We start from the raw sequence: 26,334 nt of genomic DNA on the forward strand, positions 1-26,334 counted from the left end.
CTTCATAATCAGCTATGTTTTCAGAGGCTTTTCTGTTATCTCAGGTGAAGTGTCACATAAAATGTTCAGCATCCTTGAGTAATCTTCTTAAAGAGAGTATGTTCATATAATTAGTGTCACATTGGCTCAGCAAGGGCACGGGGCTCCCCAAAACCAGCAAAGGATACAAAAATATAATCATCCATGTATCGTTTCTTTAGGTTCTCCACTATGGCATCCTCAGTGATTTTGGAAAGCAGGACCATGTCATCCACTCCGCTGTGCTTGACATTGTGGCTCTGCCAGTGGTATCTGTAGTGTCCTTTGCTGCCCTGCAGGAAAGCACAATGAACATCACAAAGGTTACTACATTTCTCATCAGCAGTAAGTAACTGAAAGCCATTATTTGAATTCCAACTTCCCAAATGTTTTCCTTTCATTGAATTCTATTCCTTGATCCAGGCGTTCCCTGAAAGCATCCATAAGTGGTGTCAGCTGATTTGCCTCTGCACTGCCCTCCAGAACTAGAAGGTAATTCCAGGGGGTTTTGTGACCACCTACACACAGAATGAATTTCAGATGGCAGACATTTTTAAACCTAGTAGAAAAAACCCCAATTATTCCAACTGAGATGCAGCTATTGGAAGCCAAGGATGCAAAAATTACACTCCTACATTGTAACTATTAGCAGTGAGGATAATTACCATCACCACAATGAATTATTCCTCATCCTTTACAGCCTTTTAAGCCGAAGCTGCACAGAAGCTGTTACTGGGAGGGAAGCAGTGAGCCTGCTGCAGTTGAACATTCAGGGATATTCTGCAAATGATGTACCCCAGCTTGTCGGCTGCATGTCTTCAGAGCCCCTTTTGATCTGTTAGTCACCATGCTTAATGACACCTAAATAGGTACTCTCTCCCCACATTCAGAGACTACTATTTCAGGATGCTACTAAAACATGTGACATTTCATGCTGTACCACTTGAAATCAAAATGTGTTTTTCTTCCAGCTGATTTGAACAGTAGTTTGGTTCCATGGATACACCCACAAACAGATTTAAATCCAGTCGACATCAAGGCTATTAATTCAGCTAGAAATTTGCTCTCCAAACCCAAACCTATTTTCTGTAGCCTGGCAGACAATGCTAATGTTGTTCTGATCTCTTCCCTCTTTCTACTTAATTTTTGCTTACACAATAATGAAATTAGTGATGCTGGAATTACTACATTTAACACTAAGAAGTGATCAAGTATACTGTCAAGGAAGATGTGGCCAACAAAATGCCAATTCTGCAAATTCCCCTTATTCTTTAGTGCTCCAATTTGTAACAATGTGATTTAACTACACTGCTCGGGTGTACTTTATCCAGGATCAAGTCACATTCACCAGGACACAAGCAATTTACTATTACAAAGTACATGCATCATTTTATTCTGCAAAAATTTTACAGATTAAAGAAGAAAATTTAGGTACTATGAACACTTCAGCTGCATTAGTATTTTGAAATGGGACATCAGCAACTTATAGAGCGGCAATTTTTGTGTGTACACATTTCTGCAGGAGCAAATGACCCACACAACTTTACTAGCACCAAGTGCTACACCAGGCCTACAGCTTGGCTTCATGTCAAGTGACATAAAAACCAACTGGATTTTCACCTCAAGTTAAATTAACTTCCACTAAACCCTGCTACTGCAGACAGCACAGAAGCTGTAGGCTTTATGGGTGTTTTCTCTTAAGCCTCCAGCCAGTGCTACCCTGATGCAGATCCATTACTGCCAACACCAGTGGAGAACAGGGGCAAACTTACAGCAAAAGAATGCTTTGAAATATAGTACAGCAGAAGTAAATATATCTGAAAACACAAACTCAGCAATTTGCCTGAATGCCCACAAGTGTATGTACATGATGTTCAATAAGATAACAACCTGAAACTGGCTTAGCTTGTGTGAACCTTATTGATTTTCTATCTGTACAATGGAAGCAGTGATCTGGAAGCACTGAGAAAACAAAGAATCAATTTTTTAATTGTCATAAAACATATGACTGAAAATATTAGTTGAAGCTTGGTTTCTTGGAGAAAACAGAAGTGCAATGGAGAAGCATAATTTCCTTCAGTGTATTCATCAGCTTACTTGTGATACTACACTTGGAAAAAGGAACTGGCAGGATGGACAAAAAGGTACAGTATCAAAATAAATATGGATAATTAGATTGTTCACAAAGCTATACAGAATGTGGTTTAGTATCAGATAATGGAGTAAGCCACAGAAAATGTGTAAGAAATGAGACTGGGAAAACAATCAAGCTTCCCTTTAGAAGCCATGGCACCAGACCCAGTGAGCTCAATGAGCACAAAGCTTGCAAAGCCACGGGATACATGGAAAATGTGCACACTGTCTGCAAAACAGCAGCTTTATGCAAGTCACAGACTGTTGCTGACTGTGATTAAGGCCAAAGGGTTCTTCCCCAAAAGCACTGGGAGGCAGCAGGGAAGCAGGAGGGCAGTGCCAGGGCAGCCCTGAGAGCAGCCCTGCCCTGCACTCCTGCCCAGCTCTGATCACAGCAGCCATCAAAGCTGAGAGCCACAGACCACAGACACTGCAAACCATGCAGAGAGAGAGGTTCAACAAGAAGGCAGCAGCCTAAACACCCAGTAAAGCAGTGGCACAGAAGACAGCTGAGAGTCATGGCACTAAGTAGTTCACATTAAAACTGTAACTCAGTTTAAATGGCAGTTTCCTAGTAGCTTGGAATTGCCTCTTTCCTTTTAAAACATTCAAATGTGCAGAGGCAGCAAATCACCATCAGATTATTGTCAGACTTCTCCCTGGGATCTAGAAATAAGCCCAAGCTTGAGAAGTGCCTGAGCAGCCACAGTTAAGTTTTGGTCTCACTCCTCCTTCTCCAGGAAGGTAACACCAATGGCAGGGCTAGGTACAGTGGCTCCAGGAAGGTAACACCATGGCATGGTTAGGTGCAGTGACTACCACTTCTTTCTCTGGGCAACAAAATAGGGAGTGTTTTGTCTAGAGGACATCACCCACTCCCAAGTTCTTGCCCTTCCAAGCGTGAGTAATGGCTATTATAGAGTCTAACCTGAATTTAGCAACTGCAGTCACTTCCAACTGGTACTATAACCTTGTCGAGCTAACAGCCAACAGGTTTTTGAGTTTTGAAACTAACAAAATAAAAAAATAAACATTTACTATAATCAATCATCTGAAAAAGCTTCACATCATAGCAGTTATAAAAGCAACTCTTCATCTTACTCCAGGCTGCATACTTCCCAAAGGTCAAGGCTACATGCTTAAAAATTATACTAATTATTTGTTCTTATTGCATCTTTCTTGAGAATTTAAGCTTTTTTTTTAGCCAGAGCTTTCCACCATCCAGATAAAAATGCAGCACTCTAATCTGGAGACAACTTACATCTGAGCTCGTTACCTGGTGCCCACTGGAACCTGCTTTGCAGGGTGCACTCAGGGCAATTCTCTCAGCTGCTAATTGCCCTCTGCTGTCCAGCACGCAGCACATTCTCCCTCCACCCCTCCCCAGACCAATCACCCAGACACAAGGCCAAGTCTCCTGAACTGCTTGAGTCCTTCTGTCCCAGAAGGTTCTTCAGAGCCAGCAGCACAAGGTTTGCAGAGCTGCCCCACACCTGATGTTGCAGCAGCCCCAGCCAGGAGCAGGTAACTCCCACAGAGCTCCCCTGGGACACTGTCAGAGCTGGCCAAAGAGCCCAAGGTCCAGCCCTGGGCCAAGCCAGGCAGGTCAGATGGCAGCAGATGGGCACTTGGCTTCTCTCGGGTTTTCTCAGAGAAAGGTGTGATCTAACTGTACAGTAAGTAAGTAAATAAAAGTCTGTGTCAGCACTAACAAAGCCTGAGCAGCTGCAAAAAGATGAGCTTGGCAGATTAAGAAAAATACAAAACAAACCAAAAAACCAACCCTAAAACAAAAACACATCTCAACAGGCTGCAAAAAGCCACAGAAGTGGAAACACCAGTGTAGAACAACCTGGCTGCCAGGCCTCCCCCAGGCTCTTCCTGGGCTTCCAGCCCCAGCATCTGACGATGCACAGGGAGTGGAGGCTGGACTGGCAAGGCTGCAATTAAAGGCGTGTACCACGCTCCTGTCAGCTGTTATTATTCATTTGGTTGCTGTTTTGGGCTCCAAATTAGATCTGCTCTGCTCTGACAAGAATAATATTTACGAGTCACGAGCTGACCCCGTGAGCTCGGGGCCTGCTGCTCCCGAGCCGCAGCCTGAGGAGGGGCAGGGCTACCCCACATCTCAGCACCTGGACACCAGGAACCTGCAAAATCCACTCTGCTCCCACCCTGTGTGCTCCTGAACACCCACTCATTCACAGATCAACACAACTGCTACATGAATACCAAGAAAGAGGATGCAAAATATATCCTATGTACTAGATGCTGCCTGTGCTTCCTGCACTGCTTTTGGTACTGGCAGTACAATGCGGTTAAAGCAGTTATTGCTTTGTATGGAGTGAGTAAGTATTGAGAAGACATTTATTTACAGAATTTATTTTTGCTGGTCTCCACCTTGTGTTACAGTATCAACTGCTGGCTCCTCATTTTTGCCTTTATTATTGTTTGTATATTGTTGCATTATCCTAAGCAACACGTATTTGATGTAGCTATAAAAAGATAACCCATGTTGTGACACAGCATGGCTCTTTCTTTTAACTGGAAAAAACCCAAATATTTTTGCATTTCAAGGTGTTTAAAAATAGAACCTCTAAAAATAAAGCACTAAAAACAAGGGATCAGAAGAGACTGTATATTCAGTGCCTGAGAACCTTCTTACTCTGTCCATCAGAACTCTCACTAAACAACAACCACCTACATGCCATCAATAATCATTCTTCATTCCCACAAAGGGAAAAATTGCCACTCTGAATCTCTAACAGCTTTTTTCAATAGCAAACACCAATGTCCCACCTCAGTGCAGAAGGGAATCTCAGCCTCCATGAGGGAGCAGGAGTGTCAAGTGATCACAAGCATGACCTTTTCTTCCCCTTTTCCATTGACACAGTACTACTGCACAAAATCCTTGTGGTTCTGGAGCATGTGCTTGCCTCCTCAGCTCAGAATTTAAACACAACAGTAAATGAGACACACACATCAACCAAAGATGTCATAAAACTGACAAAGCTGCACACTATTAACTTCAGACCTGACATCAATGCTTCTACCACAAGAGGCCCATCACCAGTCCCATACATACATCATTTGTATCAGTTTTCCCAGCTAACAAGAAAATAAACCCACGGCTTTCTGCAATGATATCATCTGTCAAAATTAGCAAACTTTTCTAATCCACTTAGAGGCATCCTTCACATATTTCTAAAAAATGAAAGGGGTCTGCTGTTCCCAGAGAATACTGCAAAAATACTTAATGTTAATTTTGGTCCTTGACTGGGATAATCAAAACAGAGAAGCTATAGTGAACAAATGGGCTCCAAAATAGCTCTTGTATCTTATGTTAGAAAAAATACTTATTGGCTGCAATGATGTGACCATATTTCTGAAAGGAAATTAAAGGAAGACAGCAGAAGCAGCAAGATGGACAAAGATAAAAGGCCATTTATTTAAATTTAACATGAGGAAAATATTAAGGGAGACGAAAAGCAGTGCTTAAAGATTTGAGGAAATAGCAAAGCAAAAATACTGAGCATCTAAGCAGCAGGATACACATCTTAAACAGAGAACTAAAAATACCAAAAATGTATTAAGGAATGGAAACTACTAGCAGGTTAATATCCAAAAAAACTCAGCTAGGGAAATATAATACTGAGAAAAAAATGTCTGGGGGGAAAAGCCAAGTGCTCTCACTGTCTGCTCTGAGAAAGGGTTGGATTCAGCCCAACATGACCTGAAGAATTGATCCCAGAGCTGGTTCCAGGCTGCAGGAGATCCCAGCGGCCCAAACACCTGCTCCCATCAGCTCCTGTGCAGGTGCTGCTGCCCCAGCAGGGCCTGGCCCCAGGGCAGCTCCCCACCATCGCCTCCTGCTCTGGAGCCAGGGAACAGCCAGGCTCTACCTCCCTGCAGCCAGGGCTGGGAGAAGGAGATGTGGCAGCAACCAGAGCCTGCTCACCTGGACAGCAAATGCACACTCTAACACAACAGGAGCTATGAGAACATGGGAGTCTACAGGATTTACACATCACACTCATTTTCAGGAGTCAGAAACAACACTGGCATTCTTCTAAGATAAGCTCTTCTCAGATATGTAACAGGACGCTACCAGAATAGAAGTTACTTCAGTATTTAACCACAAGGCTCATCTGTTGCATTGGTATTAACTTTCACTAGAAGTTTTGAAATACTGTTTTTAATAAGGCACATGACAGACAAAAATAAGCGAGGAAAGAGCTCAAAGGCGGATCGCGCAAACGTGCCTAAGATTTTGAAACAAGTTACAGAGACTGCAGGCAGATACCGGGAAGTAATTAATGAGCTGTGAACTCCTATTTGCTTATCCCACAGCTTGTTGGGGGGCTGTGTCCTGAGGTTCCAAGAAATACCTTTCCTAAGGAAATGCAATACTGTTAACAACTTAATATGGCTGACTTGCTCTTAGATATTTATTGTTTTACTTCACTTACTGACCAGTCTCTGGAGCTGTTTGAAGTCTGACTTGTTCCTTGTGGCAGGAGCAGCAAGCTCTCCTGGGACTGGTGGATCAGGAGACACCCTGGCTGCCTTGCAATAGCAGCTTTTATTCCATGTATATGTGTGCATATACAGCACCAGAATCCCCCTGTACTGCAGTCACTGCACTGAGCAGCATTCACACACACTAACTCTTGATCTGTGAATTGTACATGCAGTTTACATTTGTATAAATCTACCATACAATTTAAGAAATGTAAGAGATAAATTACAACAAATATTTTCATTTTGGCTATGTCAATCCTTGAGTGTAATAAAGATTTTATATGCGTCACTCTTCTCCATTAAAGACAGGTTTCAAAGGACTTTAAGCAATCATAACACCTTACACGTAAAATTATTATGGTCTTTAATTGAAAAACGTAGTTTGGAAACTCCGTCAGAAGATTCAGACAACATGCCACAGCCTCTGCTATAGCAGAATACTGAAAATATTTTTCCTGGATCATCCTGCAACTAAGCAATAAACTGAAGCCCACTGGGAGTTTCCCATGCTCTCCAGAGGGAGGAATGTCAGAGCAATGTGACTCAGAGGCTCCACGGGTGGGACCAGCATCTCGGCACGCACTGCAGAGGGGAGCACTGGATGCTGGGCTTCCGGCACTGTGCCGGTGCCAGGGGAAAATTTCAGACCAAGTAAAACCCACATTTTTTTACATTACTAAGATAACCTCAGCCTTGTCCTGTTCTAGCTGATGTCAACACTCGCTCCCCTGTCCCTGGCAGCTTTTGGAATCTCGGGTGTTAGCACCCAGCTTCAGACCACCAGGCCCCAATGACCGCAGTGAATTTCTCCCTGCTCAGTCACTGCCCTCTGTGTAGGGCCGCAGCCGATCCCGCTCCCTTCTCCCGACCCCTTTGTGCCCGGAAAATGAAGACATTTGTCTCCTTATCACACCGATACTGCAGGACACCACCCTGGGAGCCTAAGGCCAAGGTCTGCCCCGGCAGCATCCCCAGCTGACAATGCCGTGACAGGTTTTCCTGGGAACGCCTGGTCACCCCCGGAGTCCCCAGCGACAATCCTGGGATGGCAGCTCGCAGTGATGCTGAAAGCCATGGATGCTGCAGCTCACCCAGGGATCTGCCACTGCAGCTCAGGGGCTGCCCAGCCCAGATTCCCCTCTATCCCTTCCCAGTACCACAATGCTCCTTCCAGAAAGCAGAGTGGGGCAGTGCATAATGAAGAAAATAAAAGTAATTGTTTTTACCTTATTCTTTAGCTGCAGGTTTTGCTTTTAATTTATGCAGAATGCAAATTAAGAGCATTGCAATATTTCTGAATTACTTAGCGTTTAAACTGATAAGACAACATCGAAGGATGAAAGAATAATACATTTTTGCAATTATTAAATTACAGCAATTATTGAACATGTACATTTTGTTGGGTATATTTGTCCTCACCAATTTCTACACAACACGTTGGGCAGATTACAGGCCTTATTTTATTACTGCTTTTAATCAAGAATATCAAACAAGATGTTTTTATGCCAACAGTTTGATTTAGCTGAGTAACAGCATGTAGCAATTCCACAAAAACTGAAAGACTAATTTCTAAAATAAGCATTAGCTAAATCATCCCCCTGAATAACAACTAAATTTAAAATAATTTGGAAAAACTACAGCTGAGTCTCTTTCAGTTTTTGTTTTTTTTTTTCTTAAAAAAAAAAAGCCATTTTCTGAACTTATTTACAAACCAGAGAGAATATAGATATTTTTTTCTAAGTGGAGACTGTCATGTAGTCACATGCCTGCGGCAGTTCAGGCTAAAGAAAAACACTTTATTGCAACAGGCATGATGAAACTGCAAAAGCTGCAACACAGCAGAAAACTGTGGCCAAGACTTTTTTCAACAGCATGTACCAAAAAGCACCTTTGTGCTGACATCACCAAACTTTGTTAGTGTTATGCACTGCTCAGAGTTGTAACATTTAACTGTTCTGATACCACAAATAAGATATGCAGTCAACTGCTTAATTCTTAACCTGGGCATTAGCGTGGTCATGGGTTCCAAGTTCACCTATTTTGGAGGTATTTGCTTTGATCTTCCCTCCTTATGCATAGTTTCAACGGGGGTGAGTGGGGCAGGACAAGACAATCACTGCTCTGTGTACCAGGGTGGAGCCTGTGATAAAGAGCTTGAAGAACTCCAATGCATTCTGTTAGGTTTACACAGGATTTTCCAAAGTTACTGGCTTCAAGAACGTCTGGTTTCATGTTTGGTGAGAGCTGTGTGTGAAAAATGCATGTATTTTATGACTGGCTTTTGGCAAATATTAAAATTAATATTATATGTGTTATGTTAGAAAGTAATGCTGTATTAATTCTCTTAGGTAGTGTATTAAATATAGCTTTAGGTTATAAAAAATGTTAAAATAGAAACTGTGCTATGTAGGATACTTTTTTTAAGAAAGGACTTGCAGTGAGATAGCAGCCACAGGACACCTAAATGTTTCAGAGAAAAAGAATTTATTGCCCTCTTATCAGAAGAAATGAACTTATTCCCACCTCGAAGGCGCTGTTAGGATTCAGAAGAAGAAGTTGACACTGACCAGACAGAATCCTGAGTTTGAACGGAATTTATGCATCATGTATGAGGTGTATGAATATGCAATAGGCTGTTGTTTTTAAGAGTTAATCCTTTGTTAACGGGGCTCCTTTTTCGGGCTTGTGCTGCCCAGAAAGAGGTACCCGGACATTCGTAACTCTTTGCTTCTATTGTCTCATATTGTCCTAATTCAAATTGTCCGCATTTTTATTACTCTAATTGTATTAATAGTTTTATTACTATGAAACGTTTAAAATATTAAAAACAAGGATTGGTGTTTTTCACAGCAATAACCCCAGGGCTCAGGAGCTGGTAGCTCCTCTCGCGGGACAGCGGCTGCAGGAGAGCATTTGGGGGGTCAGGAGGAGCTCTGCACTGGGGGAGGTTCTGATGCAAAAATTGCTTTCTATGTTTATTTTAATTTCACAGAGTGCTGAGTAAAGGGAGTAAAGGCTCCAGGAGTGCAGCAGCTTCCTGTTTACCTCTGGCAGCACAAACTGGGAGCAGCAGGGAAAGGCTCAGGGAGTGGTGCTCACTCACCTACAGCAGAGTCTGTACCTGGGTGGTAACATGCATGTGGCCCAACACGAGTCCCTTTTATGAGCTGTCATGTTTTGATACTCGTGCAAAAACCAGATTTTACTTCAGACACTGTGGGAAATAAGACTATTTGATATGCTGACTAAACCTTTAATTCAACCTCAAAATAATCCAACCTTAATATTTATTTCAGTGTATTCAGATACAAATGTTTCCTTGGTTAATTATTACAAAAATACAAACAAGAACTTGAGCATTCCACCTCAGGAATACGTTACATCTTGCCAATGAACCAAATTTACAAGTTCACTTCAACCGCCAAAAAGTTAATCAAAAACCAACAGGAGGCAAAAATCTTGGGAGAAGAAGTAAACATCAGACCCAACAAATCTCACACACTGTGCAGAATTCTCAAGCAGATACTAATCCACTTTCTCAGTCACCTCTGCCAGGAGGCAACCCATGTACAGCTTCATTCATCCTTTGTCAGAGCTTGGTTTTTACTTTAATAATTATGCCAAGGCAAGCAGGTCCCATTGAGTGTCCAATGTCCACAAGAGACAGATTCTCATAACCAGATCATCTTCCACATGCACATTATCCATAAAGCTAATATATGTCATTTCAATAGTCTTCTAAAGCAGCTGTGACTATTCAGTCCAGGGCAGCTTTGATAAGAAATACATTTAAAAACCAGCATGTAACACTCCAGTTGTATAGAATAACTGGCTTATTGTACTTTAATCAATATGATAGTTTACTTCACTTGCTCTTTTTACAGTAACTTTTAAATCTGTATGACAAGAATGCTGCTCTCTGAACATTTTTTTAATTAACCCAGCTAGCTTAAGATTTCATACAGCTGTCTAAACTTCTTCCTCTAAAATCCTATGCTTCAAATTATTTACTCTAATTTGTATTAGGCTTATATCCTGGCTCTGTAGACTTTCATATTACCAGAATAATACACAAGTCACCCAAGAAAATTAAACTAACAATCAATATACTTGATCTCCTCTAGCTCACTGCACTCTGTCAGTGAAGCTGATATCCCAGAAAGGTGGAAGCATAGAAACACATTGCAGATATGAAGCATTCATTCCACTCTGATGAACACCACAGTCATTAATGGAAATACATAAAAAGTGTCTGGCCCAATGTTTTTTAAGACAACCATCAACAGCTAGGAGGCCTGGCCTTCATGGTTATTATCTGGGCTGTATATTACCAACACGTGTATGATCTCTGCCTCCCCAGGATTCCTCTTTTATTAACTCTGGGGAGAGGTTCACTTCATAGCTAAAATGATAGTTCCTACTGGTCTATGAAAGAGATTTTAACACAGAAACAGCCATTTCCTCTCAGTCTTATTTTAAGTATGTGAGACTGTTTAATGTTCATATCTAGCATTCAAATTACTCCCAAACCAAGAAAGCTAAAAAAAAATTAATTTGGACATCTAGCTATCTTTGTAACTCTAGGCTTCTACCAGAGATGTGAACAAACACATTATTTACAAACTATCCTTCTTCCTCCATTTGCTAGGAGAAACTGATGTTATCAGGACATGCATTAGATTCAGTCTCACAGACACTGTACTGGCATAATTATGCTCTGAGCACAGATGCTAGCCAAGAAGCTGTTTCACAAAAACCTGTAACTTTATCACTGACTTGGCAGTATTATGCAGAAAATCAAATTCAAATGTCTTTTAGACCTTGCAATTCAGCATCAGCATCATAAATATACATAAGATTCCAACGATTTAAAGGGGAAGCCAAGTAAAAAGCCAAGTGTCAGCTTTGAGGATAAAGGGATAAACTGCTGCAGACCATTGCAGATAATACACTGGTTTTATTTAAAAGAACCTCTGTAGTGGTGCAGTGTGATGCTGCATTTTCTTTTCCCTTTAATTTCCCATTTCTATGTGTTTAGCAAAATGCTAAACTTCATCATGAAAACCCAGAACAGGTGCAATTCAAGCTAAATCACAAGGCTTCAAAATTGGAATCATGGAGAAAAACTATTTAAGTCTCAAATGCTGAACTGTGGCTGAAGACTTTGGCTTGCAGCACTTTTACACAAACCCACATTAAACTTAAATGCTTGTGACGTACCTTGCTTTCAACCTCTGGACTCATTCAATTTCAGACCTCTGACTCAAACCCACATGAACTGAAATAATATTGAATTAAAATATAAACTAAAGGCAATTGAATTACTTTTTCACCTAAGCATAATATTCTGATTCAGACAGGACAACTATTCAGCGAATAGTGTCTCATTCCCTCCATCCTAAACAACCTGGACATGAAGAGATGCTCAGATTATCAAAATCCTTTAACTTTTGGCTGCTGCAATTCATTACCTTGGTGAAGCCCATAAAGCAACTTTACCTTTTTCTACATTCCGTGTTACATGCAAAATTTGTGTTTCTTTAAAAACAAAGTTCTGGCTTACAAAGTAACTTGCACTTGAACAGTTTTTTTCTAAGCTTACGTGACAGCTTGATAAACAACATACTCCTTATGACTCCATCAGGACCATGGGAGTACACACTATAAATGCTGCCTTTGACTCCATCTTGCCTAACAGAATTACAATTTTAAGTGGCGTGCTGAAAGAGCAGCCCAAGTGCAATGCCAGTAGCTGTGCCTCTAGGCTGCACCAGGTGAGGCTGCAGTGCTGCCACACAGCCCTGACTGAGCAGCAGGGCTGGGAGCCAGGCACACAGGGACACACAGACTCCTTGAACAGCTACCATGCACTTCAACTTCACCTGGTCTCTAACTCCTCTGTGCAGAATTCTCATGAGCTTTGACAAATCATTCCAATATAGTTTCATTCCACACTTGTTCCTTTGCCTTCCCCACACCTGACCTAGAAACACTACGGCACCCCTAAGTTAGAACGAGAATCCGAAGGAAAACAAGAAATGTTGGGAGCATTCCAGGAGCAAAGCCAAAACCAACTTCTTAAAAAACACTGACACTTTCTGCAGGCTTCCCCTGTGCTGACTAAGGGCTGAACATGCTGTATTAGCATTTGGATAATCTTAAACCTGCAGACACATTTCCAGGGCTTTTACTGTAGTTGCTGGAAGGGACCAAGAGTTTTGTTCCATTTTCAAGTTGCCCAAGCTCAATCTCTTATTCTGCTGCTACCCAGCTGCCTGGGTTTGTCCCTTTGACCTGTGAGCACTATTCATTCCTGCCTCAGCTGGCCTTTGGCTTCTGCAGGGCTCAGGGGTTCCCTAGCATGATCCAGAGCAGGCAGCTCCCAATCCTGACTTGAATTCAGGCATCCCTCACTGAGGCTCAGCAGAATACCAGTCTCTACATAAACATAGATTTTGCCAAGTGTAATTAACCAGAGGATAATTCTGAATAAAGGAATATGGCAAAGTCTTTTTTCAATAAGTTGCTTGAGGTTCTTTGAGACACAAACAGTGTGTAAACAAAGTTCATAATGAATTATTCAATACCTAAAATACTGAAACTCATTGAGGCTTTCAAAACCAATATTCTTCTAATTATGAACACACAATTAAAAAAGAACAAAGAATCATGAAATATCCAGGTATCTGTAATAACTTGCCAGTTTTATTTATGCCTAGTAAGGTTTTGTTGAGAAGAAAACCATTTGCTTCTGCAAAAAGTATTTAGGCCAACTATCAGGACAAAAAAAGACAATTTTGAGGCAGTCTATGTGTTTTTAAGGATAGTGTCCTTTCAAAAAAATAAATGTAAAAAAAGGACACAATCTACACATCTTATGTTTTCCTCCTTGTCTGCACATTTCACATACTCACTGAAACCCTATGCTACAGATTCCATCTAATCTGTCCCACTGAAATGAAGAACAATTTGTTCCCCTCCTTATAGAGCTGGATCTTCAAATATCTTCCAAGATAACCTTACACAAACACAGACAAGAGAGTATCAACAAAACTAAGTCCATTAAGTCCAAATCCAACAACACCAGAGGAACTCCTTACCCAGATTTTTTTTAAACAAACAAGGCGTGAAGGCTGCCAGCAGCTAAACCAATCTGTGACTGTTTGCTATGCTGCCATGGAGAGTACAATTTTTAGTATTTCAAACTCACTCCTTGTTAATAACGCCATTAATGAAAGCTATCAGAATCCCCCATGTTAAGGAAAACCTCAGGATTTTCTCTTTACATTTTTTCAAAATAAAAAAGAACACAACGGCAGGAACTGTTCTTTATTAAAATTTGTAAACTGTTTACAAACAACACAAACTAGTCCCTACCGCAGGCCCTGTTGCATTTAAATGCAGAAACATAACCCAAAGCCTTTGTGCACTGGAATGCCTCATCTAGTCTGGCTTTTTAATAGGTAGATGAATAACCCCACTTCACAGTTTCCAGTTAAGCTTTTATATGCAGCACTGTAGCACCTTATTCTAATACTTCAAATGTCTATTGATTTCATTTCAGTTTAACTTACTGAAAGTCTGTTTGGTTTTGGATTGCATTTCTCACATTTTCACACATTAGTGAAACATTCAGAGGCAGCTGCAAACCAGGAGTGAAGTCAGGCCAAGCTCACAGTTCTCAGCCACATCATCTCCTACTGCTTCCATCCTGCCAGGGCAGCAGCACTGTTGGTCAGTGGGGCCCACCAAGAGCAGACCATGCCCTGCAGGACTTAAGGCAGTGCTGGAAAAGGAAGCAAAGACACACAAGGAATGCTTCAGCCCTTTTGGTAAATCAGGCGGGATTTGAATCTCTGAGGTTGGTCATTGAGCAACACAGGTTTGGGAGTCTAATTCCCATTCTCAAAATCTCTTCTAAAGCCATAGAATCACAGAATATCCTGAGTTAGAAGGGGTACACAAAAGTCCAGCTCCATGTACAGCAGATCCTCAAGAATCCTACCATGTGCCTGAGAGCATTGATCAAACTCTCCTGGAACTCTGTCAGGCTGGTGCTGTGACAAGTGCCCTGGGGAGCCTGTTCCAGTGCCCAACCACCCTCTGGGTGAAGAACCTTTCCCTAATGTCCAAACTAAATCACCCCTGACCCAACTCCAGGCCATTCCCCCAGGCCCTGTCACTGGTCACAAGAGCAAAGAGATCAGTGCCTGTCCCTCCTCCTCCCCTCCCGAGGAGGCTGTACCTGCAGTGAGCTCTCCTCCAGCTTGAACAGACCCAGTGCCCTCAGCTGCTCCTCACCATCTTCATGCCCTGCTTTGGACACTCGCACACCTCAATATTGTGGTGCCCAGAACTGCCCCCAGCACTGGAGGTGAGGCTGCCCCAATGCAGAGCAGAGCAGGACAATTCCCCCCCTTGTCCAGCTGCTGATGCTGGGCCTGATGCCCCCTGGCCCTCGTGGCTGCCCCAATGTTCAGCTCACCATCAGGGATAGAGCCCAGGTCCCTTTTTCTATGGTGCTCATCTCCAGCCTCTCACTCTCCAGTCTGTACATACATCTAGGGTAGTCACCATACTTCAAATAAACCCGAGCCCATCAGAGAGAAAAGCTTGTTTTCTACAAAACACACACAGTTCTATGTATCATATAATGAAAAAAGACATCACACATCAGGCATGTGTGTGATGATCTTCAACCATCCCAGTTATCTGCCTGTGCCTTTTTCTTTCCCTCACAAAACATTAATTTGAACAACTATGTTATGCAGCTAAGCATGTCTCATCCAGTTAATGAAAACATCTCTTAAAATCTGTAGATTAAAGAATCAGACTGTTAGATAAGCAGATGTGCTTCTGCATACTCCTTGTGCAATGTCTGGCTGCCAGAATAATTTTTTTTCCTACTAAAACACAGCAAGAGGAACAGGAGGCAGCCTGCAGCTATCGTGCTTTGCAATTTCCTCCTGTCAAATCTCAATGTTTAGCAAGGGTTGATTTACATACCACTTGCATGGAAGAGCATCAGGTAAAGCCCAGATTTCTAGAGAACAACAGCAGTAATTTAAATGGATGAGTCAGTAATTCCCAGTTTAGCAGAAGTGCTATCAAAAGGGACCAAATCTTGCAAAAAAAGAGTCAAAGGTTTTGGTAATTTGTGGTGAAAAATGGTGCCACATTATGCAAGTAAAAGTTGAGTCCAGTTGTAAGGCAGCTGTATTGCTTCTAGATAGTGCTGACAGCAGGTTCAGAAGTGCTCTACATTTTAAATCATTCAGTGACAGCCTGCATGACAGACAGGCTTCCCTGTATCTTCTAACACACACTTGTGTGTGATACACCAGCTATTCCACAGATTCCTACTAGAGATCTATCCTCAGGGATGTTCTGCCTCTTTAGTGCTAATGAACAATTATTGATATCTTTTATTGCACTTTGAAAAATTGTCCAACGCTCGACAGCAGTAGCTTTAAGGACTAATGAAGAAAAAAAAATATTTGTAATCTACTGCTAAAGTCACCTGTTTCATATACAGACAATTAAGTAATAGGATGGCAGTCACATATCCATGTTCATGAATTACATATGTACATCTGTACATGCATTTTCATCTCCATGACCTTACTGCAAAGTACAAAACAGAACTTCTTTGCCTTTATACAACATGTTTCATTGCAAGTTTCCCTGTAGTATGTACTGCCAGGAAAATCTGCACTTTAAAAAGGACCAGAAAAATGATCCAATGTTTACACACACCATTGCCTAAGCAAGCCTAAACCTGTTTAGAACTACCAGTAAAAGCATAACTTAGACATCACATTACATCATTACAGAAAACATTTAAGGGATAAACCCCCAAAATCACCCTGAAAGCTTGTAATGAAATGGAGCATGTCCTTTGGCATTTGCAGATGAAGACAAAAGACCCCTGCAAAGGCTTGCTGAGAGTTAGAGAAGGGAAGGCATGAGAAAGGCAACTGTAGAAGGTGAGAGCTAAGACCAGATTCAGGCAGATACTTCAAGGCCACATTGCTGATCTGTGGGTAAGAGACATTTCCTATACAAGGATAGAATCACAGAAGGTGCCACACTGAACCAATTCCATCAGCAATATTAAAGGCTTATAAACAGATGGAAAGAGCACTACTAAGGTAGAGCTGAAGGAGCAGAACTTCACATGGAAATTGGAAGCAGCTTGCCTGGACCAGACTAGGCTCCGAACATTCCCTCTAAGGTTTATTTCCCTTATTCTCTGTCCTGTTCGAGGAAGTTCTGTCACTCAGCCTACTGTGGACCAAGTCCCATTTCCCTCACAGGGGGCACAACACAGTCTGCAGGTATCAGCTGCCAAAACCAGCAGAGCATTCCTCTCTCACCCTATAGACAATTTAGGCTCCTACAAGAGCTCCACACCACAGTCCATGGCAGCTGTCAGGGACATGCCTCAGATATATTCCCCACTCCATCCTTATTAAAACAGCACCAGAACAGAATAACACCTACAGAGTGATCACAAAGGCTCTGCACAGCTTTGCTACTCAGGGAGGTTCTCCCACATTGTCACACTAGAGACTGGAAGGCAGAACAGGAATAAGGAGGCAAAACTGCATGTTTTACTACAGCCATAGTAGTGAATGGATAGAACAACAGAAAAGTACTCCCCCCACCTGCCACTTCTAATAGTTAGTGTCCTGACCTGCCCTGCCTTGAAACACCACCTTAAAAAAAAAGTTGTATTTATTTGAATACATTCCAAAGTCTTCAAAAATACAAAGAAAGAGAAATGAGAGCCTAAGCATCTCACTGAGGTGTGATGCAAAACAAGGAAGTTGGTTCATTTAAATGAGGCTGACTTCTACTCCCCTGAAGAGTTTCAATTGGCCAAGTACAATTCCAAAACAAGCCCTAAAAGGACACAATTAGCTACAGAATGTAGTTTCATTGTTCACTGTATCCTGTTACCAGCCTGAACATAATTTTAGCTACTAAATTTGAGCTGCTTTGTTTTAGCAATCAGATGATATTAATTTCCCCTTTGTTTTTTCTTTTCCTGTTTGTACACCTGCACTATCAATGAGCAAACAGCAACAGGATTAGTATTTTAAAGTTAACCAACTACTCAACACCTGTAAAGAGCAGGATGATAAAATATTTTCAAAGGCTTGCAGGAAAAAAAACAATCCAAAACAAACACCATAAAAACCTTGATTTCTAACTTTAAGATGTCAGTGTAGTTACCAGGCAAAATAACCTTGAAATAAAAATGTTTATTCTCCCTCTATACTGTCTGCTTCAGATGTAAAATGAATGACCACAGCCACCTCAGCACAGGTAGTTAACATCACAATTACTGACTCTCCACCTACATACTTTGAAGTGCAGACTAGGAAGAACTGCCCAGCGTCTTAAGTGCTTCTAGAACAGTAGAAGTTAATACTGGTATTTTTGGTTTTTGATTGAAGTCTCTTCCCCACTCCCAACCCCCAAGTTAAGAGCTATTTAACCATTTTTGAGTATCAGAGACCCAGTACAAACCACAACCGGTGGGTCACAGTCAAACTGACAGGACCAGTTTTGCTTGTTCTGTCCCTCCCAGTCCCAGACTGGACTCCAGCCACACTCAGATAAGCCCCCCCCCCCCGCAGAGCTGCAGGGCAAAGTTTGTTGACTGCTGCATTTTAAATATATTCTGGTCTCAGAATAGACCCACAGATGGGACAAGTCCAGTGAAAAAGTCACCTGATGGCCTCAGGTGCAAAAACACCTCAGCCTTCTGCAGCATTAAGAAATTACCTGAACAAAAGAAAACCTGATTTCAGTAGGTGAACACTCTCGAGGTGTGTCAGGCTAAATAGCTCTTCATGACTAATTCATTAACTGTGGTAACAACACACTCCTGCATCACAAACCACCACCTTGGAACATCCATCACAGCATCCTCAGTGGTTTATGAAGCACCTGCCCATACTCTAAGGGTACAGCCTGTACTGCCAGCACAGCCCAAACAGACTTGCTTCAGCACTTGTCAGCTTTCACACCGTTAAGCCTCTTTTCAGAATAAACAGCTCTGAAATTCCTCTCCCCAAAAGAAGTGCTCAGCTCTGGGAAAAAAAACAGTTGCTCAAGTCTATAAACTTATTCTGTGGCACTGAAACGGGGATTTAAAACTCTGTATTACGTTCTAGTCTTCTGGATCGTTTTCAGACATTCCTTTCTTATTCAGAACTGGAGGTTTTTAGTTCTGTCAAGACTGTGTCCATAAAGGATTAATTTTAGCCATTCTGACACATGCAGCTGAACATATTTAGTCTCAGTTCAAGTACAGACTGCTGCAATTAAGAACAAGAAAAGGTCAATCTCAGGACTAATGAAATAAAGATGAATTTCTGTAGTCCTTAGTTTGTCTTTTTACTGGTGAATTGCATGGAAGCAGACAAGGTAGCCAGCTATTCCAGCACGAAGTAGTGCCTACACTGTCAGTGATTAAAATGCTTTTGTGAAATATATCATATTGGCTTCCTTCCCAATATAGCTTTAATAGTGACTATTTAAGAAAGCAGATTTAGGGCTTGGGGTTCCCCTCCTCACCCCTAAAACTGTACAAAAGACATGAGCCCTTTCCAGTAAAATCTTTCCAGTAAAAGTCTCAGGAAAAATACCAAGAAGAAAGTTAGGAGATGCAAGTAAGTTGATGTTCTAAATATTGTTTCCTTTTCCACAGTTAAATACTTAAGTGTTCATTTCACTAAAGTACTCAGTAACACTCACTAATTCCAACTCTTTACAACACAAAATACACCACTACCAATGTGCAGACCAATGCAAGCTCCACTGGAGAACAAGGATTTGCAACCATGTAAATACAAGATTTCAGTACTGTGAAGAGCCAGGCCCACCTCTGTTAAGGGACCCCACGAGTGCCACCAATCATGACTGTAACTCTGGGCAGAACCTGCACCGTGCACAGCCACCAAGGAAATGGACCCCTGAGACTCTGCCAGGATTAAGCCTTGGCTGGAGGCAGGTTAGATGTCCAGGAACACTGGATCACCTCTCCCCTTTAGGATGTCCATTCTGTCTAGAATACCAAATATGGGAATAAGCAGCCACTGCCCCACTTCCTCTCAAGTGCTCCTAGAATGTACCAAGAATAAAAACACAAACGACAGGAAGAAACCACTGCTGGTCATGAACTTACTCTGCATATTGAGATCAGGTCTCTGTGGACTGGGTGTGCTGGTATTTCAGGCATTAAGAACCCTGGAACCAGAATTCCTATTACCACTAGAAATGCTTTAACAAACAGTACTCATGGGAACATTATGACTCCTGTAGCAGTCAGCTGGGTTACTGACACTGGTACTGGCAAACCAAGTACTCCTTTCAACATTAGAACTGCCAGTTACCAATAGTGAAATAATTAATCCATTCTCTCAGTGCTACTGAAGTTCAACCTCTTTGTAGCCTCACACTTCATTACATATTCCTGAGACTGAGGTCAAAGTCACTGGAGGGTAGGTATAGAGAACACATATTCTGTGTGCTTGAAGACAGCTTCAAGCTAGATCAATCTCCTTTATTGTATATATGTTTTAAAATCACAACAGAAGCCATTTCAGTTTTATCAAATCTAAGTTTTGCTGACCACATACCAGAATATATGCTGATTTGTTATTTAAAGCAAGTATGAAATTGGCCAAATTATTATTTTCTCCAATACAATGAACCCAGTCCTTTACTGCTATGCAGATATATATTACAGAATGCTGAGAGACAAGACTGACAATTATAGTCAAATATCTAAGCTGTTTAAGAAACCAGGCTCAGTTGTTAGAAACAGGTACTCAACATTATCTCAAGTTTCAGACACTGGATACTCAGGTACTGCCAAGTCCTCTTTCACTTGTAGGCACACCTCTGACTTGACTTGCTGTGCTGAAGGCCTATCCCTGCCTTCCTTCTCATCTGAAAACAGTTCGTGCTTTGAACTCTGTGGCTGCAACTCAATGCTGAGACAAAAAACAACAAAAGCACAGCAAAACAGCAAAAGCAGTGGCCTCTCCTACAATGAAGTCATTCTGCCCACTCCCAACTCTGCTTCAAATGGAGTTCAAGACTTTGCTCATTAAAGGCCAGACCTCAGCTCAGACCTCTACCGACATACATAAAGCCATAACAGGATCTCATAACAAGATTTGTTACAAAACATCCCGGTTCACTTTTTTCCATGGGTCAAGTCTAATCTTTCTTTAAAAACCGTACCAAATAGCACAGTCTGTAGAGGTTACTGCAACCTCTAATTGCCGACAGTCTCTTCCCATAATGAGGAACACCAACACAGTCCCTGGGTCCTGGCAGGGCTCTGACCACTGTTCCTGCCAGGACCTTGCCCTCAGCCATTGGCAAGTTCTGGCCACTAAATGCCCAAGGGCTGTGGAGTCCCAGCTCAGCTGGGAGGAGAACGTCCCTCCTCACAGCAGCACTGTGTGCCAGTGCCACCGGTGCACCAGCAAAGGATTAGGAACTCCCAGCTACCCCAGGAAAAAGCAGGAAGAGATGCTTGCAAAGCCAACAGCCACAGCAGAGCAAACAATGGCCAGCAGGCTGGTACAGCTCAGGATAGAATTAGGCATTTTTAGCTCTTCTGCAATAGATTTTCAGCAGGTTTACACTGCTCCTCCATAGCAGGAGGCTCATGCTTCCTGCTCCACCAGGGCAAATCAATTCCAAAAAGGCACCTTACTTCAATCTACTCAAGTCCTGCAGGATACACAAAAATCAGCCAGGATCCCCTCAAAAACTGAACACACAAATTGCCCTACTCTGAGAAGCTATTTTTGCTTTTCCACTGCAAAGACCAGAATGTTTTTGTAGGAAACTTTGGTTTGCTGAACCTAGCAATTACTAACCAATATAGCAGTTCCCAGTGTATACTTGAGGGGAAGCACTGAAAAAGGCTTTGCAGACTACCAACAACAGAGCATCAAGTCCTGGAAACATGACTGCAAGTAAGGCACAGTTTTGAAGTGGAGAAAATAAATCCAGCTGAAGTAATTATCTTCTTAGTGGATGTACTACATTTTAATTGGCCAAGTCAAATATTTGTTTTCTTGGATTCAGCCAGTTCAGAATTCAAGAACAAATCAAGTTTACAAGTGAAGTGGAATATTTCATGGTACAGAAGCTATAGGTAACAAAATCATGCTTAGTAATATATCAGCTTTCACTGTAGCCAAATTTTAATTCAAATTATGGTAGGGAAGATATCAGAAGTTTCCTGACAGGAGTAGTGTATTCATTTAAACTGCTCTCATAAAAATTGCACTATCAAGAGTCAACAAAAAATACAGAAGTACGATAAAAGAGTCTAATATAACTATGGATTCCCATGACTCATTATTTTTTCCTAGATGATTGCTTCCTATCATTGATTCCTTCAAAAACAATCTATATTTAGCTAGACAGCAGAAATAATTACACAAAATCCATGTTTCTTTTGCCTTATCAGAAGATACCACAGATTTATCTACTACTTCAGACTATGTAGACAGCTTATACCTCTGTGCTCTGAAAGCAAGAATGGGTGGGCTTGTAACTTTATATCCTTTCTGGAATGAATCTAACCACGCTTTTAATTCCCCATTTAATCTACCTGGAGTATGACTGTTTTCAGTTACTGTTATAAATACTTTTGCACATTTCTCTTTCTTTAGGAATATACTGTGAATACAGGTGGGTATCAGTACAGGAAAAAAAATTCTTTCAGAATTAATAAACGGACAAAACAAACGCTCAAATAGTGAACGAATAAACAAATACTTAAAAGTATGCACTTGCTTTGAGTCCCATGAAATAGCTTTTAAGATTAGGTTTAACAAAAGTTCTCCTTTAATATGCCTCATGTTAGCAAAAGAAGTGTTTTCTGGTTCATACATCACGAACCTGCAGTAAGTCCAAAACCCAAGCGATCAGGAGGTGAACAGTGTGTGCCAGAAGCAGCACAACAGCTCACAGATATTCACAATATTCAGGTAAACTTCTGCCCTCGGAATGTTCCTGCTGCCCCTCAGAGCAGCAGCACTTCCACACCAAAGAGCTACCAAAGAGCCCAGGGCTCACAGTGCCAGGGACTCCAAATGTGCTGGCAGCATAAAGCACACTTTGCATCTGCACACTTCTTCACAAAGCTGCGAATAACACAGGGTTGGAAGTTATTGCAAAAGCAAGTTTGGAAGCACTTAGGCATTTGTGCAGACTTGTATCCTTCAAGGCAGAGGAAAAAAAACAAAACAAAACAAGATGAGAAGTTCTTGACTACCGCTTGGCACTGCAAGTACATTACTAACAAGAGGCTCCAATTTCCATCTTTCTGTATTTCTGCTATTAGCAATATCCAGCTCAAAGCACAGGAAAAGACATCAATCACTGCAAAAGATAACAGAGTGCATTGGTAAACTGCCTAGAATTAAAGCTTCACAAATGTTGTGGAATGTCAGACTGAAAACAGAAGACTGTCCTAGGGTGCAAGATCAAACACCAGGCAGCATATTTTATAAGACACAAGCAGGAAAGACTTTAAAGCTGTTGAAAACATTTTGCTGGCTTTAGAGGGTATCAGGCTGCATTGTTCAGACTTGAGTATGACTTCAACACTTAAATTAGACAAGGCTGACCAAGAAGTGGTTACAGACTCAGGCTCAGCTGATGACAGTGATTCAGTGAGTGGTTCTGAGCTGGCACAGAAAAAAAGCCCCACACTTCCTGTACAGGGACAAGTGCAGCAAGTCACTACGAGACTGCTAATCCTCTTTGAAGGATGCCAACAAAAACCTCTCATTTAGACTTCAGATTGCTGAAAAAAGCATGAAAATAGCTTCTAGAAGCACATGTTTTTGCATAAACTATTTATGTCCCCTTTTTTTGAAAAAGTCTAAAGAAAAACATCTATCATCACTCCATCCCAAAGCCACTGTACTGATCCCCTGAAAGCCAGAAGTGGCTTTCACCAGACACTTCTGGCAGCTGAAAAATCACACACATGACAGCAGAGCAGAGCACCAGACCTATTTTATAATCCTTCTGACACTTCCAGGACACTGTTGATCAGAAGTATACTCAAGATCTGCTAATGTCTGGCTTTAACTTTCAAGTTCACATTTAGTGATATTAACATAACTTATATGTTAATAGATAAGCCTTTGTACTTGAAAAGCACCTGTAAGTCGGCTTCCCAATAGGCATCACTTCTGATAGCTCTGACTCATGCTCCAATTGCCAACACTGCTTTCCTTGTCAGCTCTCACATTGGTTTTGTTTAAAGAAGTATTTTCAGTTTCAACTAAAAAAAATTAAATTCAGAATTTCATAAAAATTACACTTTATAATTTATGAACCCGATCCATGAATGGTTTTAGTATCAATTAAATGCTGCTGTGTCTTTGCAAAAAACCTCAACCATCCTTCTTCCTAGGTTGTTTACATTACAGAATCTTGGGTTTAGATGTACTTGCTTGTGTAGAGGACACCATCAAACCCCAAATCCATTTACACATTTATATGAAGCACATTTAATAGAAGGGGCAGAAAACGCCTGTGAGGTTCAGTGTGTGGAAAAGCTGTAGACCAAGACACCTTTTCTGATCACAGCAATGACTCAGTCAAGCAGACAGAGCAGATCCCATGCACTGCCAGGACTTGACTGCACACCTGGAGTCGCCAGGGGCAGTCACAGTTCTGAAGAAGTGAGGGAGGAAAGCAGTAGGTGGAGGACAGGAAAGCTAGAAGATGAGGATGAGTCAGGAGGAGTGACAACCGTACTTCCTGGGCAGGACAGTAACTGGCATCTCAGGAATGTGGGAAGGGAGTAGGAGATGGGAAAGACTGAATCGAGCCCAGGAAGGTCTGACTAAATTACAGTTCCTCACACCCAAGCTGCCCCAGGAGTACCACGGGAGGCTGAGATGAACGTCTGAGCAAGTCCTCAGAGACAGCTCAGTTCTCATCTGAAGAGAGAAAATTCCTGTTTACTTCCTGCCATATTTCTCTGATGTTTACAAACACTTTTACAGGCATAGTAGAAATGATAAAAGCCAAACACACTAGATCTATCCAGAGTCCTCTGACTACAGCAGTTCCAAAAGTCAGCAGGCACCCCATACACCTGGAACACTTCCCCATACAGAGCAGTACAAAAATCTACTCCAATCAGAGCTGAAAACAATGCTGGTCGATTGCTAGTGACCAGCATCAACCAGAAAAGCTCCCTGGCAGACCATAGGTAGTGAAGAAGTGAATGGCCTCCAAGAGATGAGAAAATGTGTGAGAGAATCTTTATATGATTTTCCCTCAAAGTTTCAGCCTTTTGTGCTGAGGTAAACTTTCCTGCTTTTATTCATGGTGAGAGTTTAGATAGTACAAAGTGGCTTGATTCAAAGAGCTACCAGAAATGCAAGCCAACCCTTTCTTACCAAAGCCTATGCCTGGATTTCTGTGCTTACAGAGGAACCAAAATATTTTCCAAATCCTTATTTTTGTAGCACACACATATACACACTCCTCCCAGTTCCAAAAACTGCTTCAATTTTACTGCTTCTAGTCTAGCACGGTAAACTCCCAGAACAAAACCCCTGTTAATTAGGTGCAAAATCCCTTTCTAACACAGTTCTTAATGCCTCTCAGTAGCCACACACCACCTAGATCTGGAATGCAGCTTCCTAAAAAAAGCAGACTGAAGGATTGCATTACAAGAGTGCTTTACAAAACTGAAAAGGAAAGCAGATGAATTTATCATTTATAAGCCATTTATTGTGGCAACAACCAGAACTAAAGGGTAAGCAAAAGCCTGACAACTTGCAGGCCAGGCCCAGGCTGGTCTCCATCAGCAGAGCTCCAATGATCTGTGTCTGAACTCTTCAGGCAACTACAGCAAACTCACTCCCAGAGTTAGCCTGGCAAAGTAAGGGCTGGGACCCCAAGGGGAAAAATATCTATCTTTTTCCTCCCCTCCTCATCACAACATGCAGCAACTAAGTTAGGCTTTATAAAAACAAAGGATTCTTCTTGGACTCTGAAGATGTTTATTTACATGTTCTATACATTAGTATCATCAATGCATACATGCACAGTATATTAGAATACAAATCCAAACACGCAGGAATTTCATGCTCCTGATGCTGAAATTAGGAATACCAAAACTTTTACTCTTTATAATATACTTTGGATAGAGCAAGGCATGACCATTTAGATCAATGACACTTTTAGACTAACTGCTACAACTGAGAAGAGAATATACTGGTATTTATGAAGTCAAATTAATTTAAATTATTACAAAAGGTGATAATAACAGTTCTGTAAAGAGATGTACAACTTTCTACTGTTTTGAGCAATGTAGCAAGCATACTTTCCATGTTAAGATAGGAACATTACTAAGATTTTACTGAAAACTCATAAAAGTTTAACATTCCATGTGTTAACCATGACAAAACTCATTTTAACTTCACCCATGCCACATGTGCAGCAATGCCTTAAGAACAAGGCAGTGAGACTGGTGAATGTTATTCCTTTAAGTTAAGAAAAAGTGGCTGCGAATAATTTGTTTAAACTACTAAGAGCATTGCCATCCCATTTCCTTCACAATTAGTTATGTATGTAGAACAGAAAAAA

General features: G+C 41.5%; 1 protein-coding gene across 1 annotated transcript in view; it reads right to left on the reverse strand.

Annotated features, from left to right (window-relative positions):
* The window catches only part of MYO1E (myosin IE), a 76,489-nt gene that overhangs the window by 45,758 nt on the left and 4,397 nt on the right, over positions 1–26,334 (reverse strand). Inside the window, 1 exon segment of the mRNA XM_054272948.1 lies at positions 168–311. Within this exon segment, the coding sequence (XP_054128923.1) occupies positions 168–311 (144 nt within the window).

The sequence above is a fragment of the Melozone crissalis genome, unplaced genomic scaffold (assembly GCF_028551555.1).
Source record: "Melozone crissalis strain CALT ecotype California unplaced genomic scaffold, PUWL_Pcris_2 ptg000014l_1, whole genome shotgun sequence".
Classification (NCBI taxonomy): Eukaryota; Metazoa; Chordata; class Aves; order Passeriformes; family Passerellidae; genus Melozone; species Melozone crissalis.